This window comes from Ciona intestinalis, unplaced genomic scaffold (genome assembly GCF_000224145.3).
Source record: "Ciona intestinalis unplaced genomic scaffold, KH HT000893.1, whole genome shotgun sequence".
In the NCBI taxonomy this organism is placed as follows: domain Eukaryota; kingdom Metazoa; phylum Chordata; class Ascidiacea; order Phlebobranchia; family Cionidae; genus Ciona; species Ciona intestinalis.
This window is the reverse complement of record NW_004191214.1, coordinates 1,975-3,849: the sequence shown is the minus strand read 5'-3', so window position 1 is coordinate 3,849 and position 1,875 is coordinate 1,975. Positions and strand designations below refer to the sequence as shown.

Here is a 1,875-nt window from a genome sequence, read left to right as displayed (position 1 = left end):
AATACGCATATACGAGCGGGTATAATCAGTTAAGATGTGTAATATGTTCGTACATTCATTTACCATAAGCTATGTCGGTCTAATAACAGTGTGATTTTTATTCCAACCGACAATTGTTTCTCGCAGAGTTTGCTGTACGTCCGTGCCAAGCTAATGGCGAATGGTTCCGTTATCCTACTACACAATACCAGTGGACAAACTACTCACGCTGCCAACTGCAAAAGGGTCAAGAGGTTCTCTTTTTTAATTAACTATTTACCAAAAAAAAAATGATTGAATGAATGTAACTGAATGAATGTAAGGGCAAGGGAAGTCGCTATACACGGGTGTTCTGTTTCATACACCCCGTGTCCGCTTAAAGTTATACTACGTACGTAACTTTGTGGGTGAATATGTTTTGAGTATTTTTGTACGTTGGTGTAAGATGGCCACTGTTTTTGTTCAATTTTAACGTCTAGTGTAATAGTAAACAAAAAATATTAAACCATGCCCGTATCCTTAAGACTGATCAACAGAGCGTTGTTAAATACACGAGCGTTAATTGCTGCCTTCTTACTCCACTTAATTGTACTTTGTGAATGCTTCCCCATATGTAAATATAACAGCATTATAAAATAATGGTGGTAAAGGTCACCCGAAACTATTTTACAATATTAAAAGTGTTAAAATCAATGTTAATTTATTTTACTTTCTAACACAGTTCTTGTCTTTTAGCATACGACAAACAGTAATTCTACAATAAGTTTTCTACGAAAGAGTCAAAAATACCGATACAATTATACCTATACTGCCCTAATAAGTTTTTGAGTGACATTTATGACTGATATCAAAATCTATTTCAATCACGACTTTAATGAATTTAATTTGCAGGCTGTTTGGGCCAAATATCGCTTGGCGATTTCTGGTTACTCAGTTTCGATGATAACATTGCTTGTGGCTTTGTTTATTTTCTTCCATTTCAGGTAATTCATTTTGTATTTTTATTTTTACATTTTTTTAGTTTTTATAAATTATACAATTGGTGTGTTTTTATACGGAGTCCTATTTATGGTATTACAAAATATAGAAGCCACAATTATGGAGCGACCGTAAATTCCGCGTTTTAGAAAAAATGGTAGTTAATTTTTTTTTCGATTGGTGACTTTTTAATCATAACATGCTAATAGTAGATTATTTTATTGCATATTCGGCCTAATAGTAGAGTGGGAAAAGATAGGACACCTTTTCATTTTATTTTCCATTTGGTAGTAATAAAATACCATTCAAACAATTATAAAACCGTATTCCTATATGACTTCCATACACCAATGTCCATGGGGCGTTGTGAAAATACGGTTTTAATTTTTTTTTAATGGTCTGTGTTTACTATTAATCTAGACGAGAAAATAAAATGAACAGGTTTCCTATCTTCCCACCTTACCGTATATTAAACATGTCTTCATTTCTGTATAGATAGATACCAGTTTGATTTGTATAATGATACAGCCACAAATTATGGCGAGAACGTAAATCCCGCCTTAATAATAATACATTATTATTTTCTACAAGATTTAGCTTATTAAACGAGCCCACCAATATCACTTTTGCCGCCCATCTTCGATATTAATGAGCCGGTTTATTGGCATGCTATTGACGTGATATTGGATTTGAACCGAGCTCTGCGTCGTGTTTCAGGTCCCTTCAGTGTCAGCGCGTGACAATGCACAAGCATCTCTTCGTTTCTTACATCCTAAATGCCCTTGCAAGCGTTCTTTGGTTGCATTCCCACACAATACCAGGAGTAAGCCAGGTAATACGTCTTGCATATGATCTTTAAAGACTTGAAAACATTTCGAGGTACAAAAATTTTGACAACCTATATCTGTAAAGAACGAT

General features: G+C 34.2%; 1 protein-coding gene across 2 annotated transcripts in view; it reads left to right on the top strand.

The window, feature by feature from the left end:
• Positions 1 to 55: 55 nt before the first annotated feature.
• Positions 56 to 1,875, top strand: part of LOC113475552 (calcitonin gene-related peptide type 1 receptor-like) — a 3,231-nt gene continuing 1,411 nt past the window's right edge. The window contains exons 1-3 of one of the 2 annotated variants that reach the window (XM_026839770.1): positions 56 to 233; positions 871 to 962; positions 1,675 to 1,789. In XM_026839770.1, coding sequence (XP_026695571.1) covers positions 161 to 233; positions 871 to 962; positions 1,675 to 1,789 — 280 coding nt within the window. In that variant the 5' untranslated portion in view covers positions 56 to 160. Of the gene's footprint in view, positions 234 to 870; positions 963 to 1,394; positions 1,790 to 1,875 lie in introns of those variants that run through there. The other variant, XM_026839769.1, reaches the window with a different exon arrangement.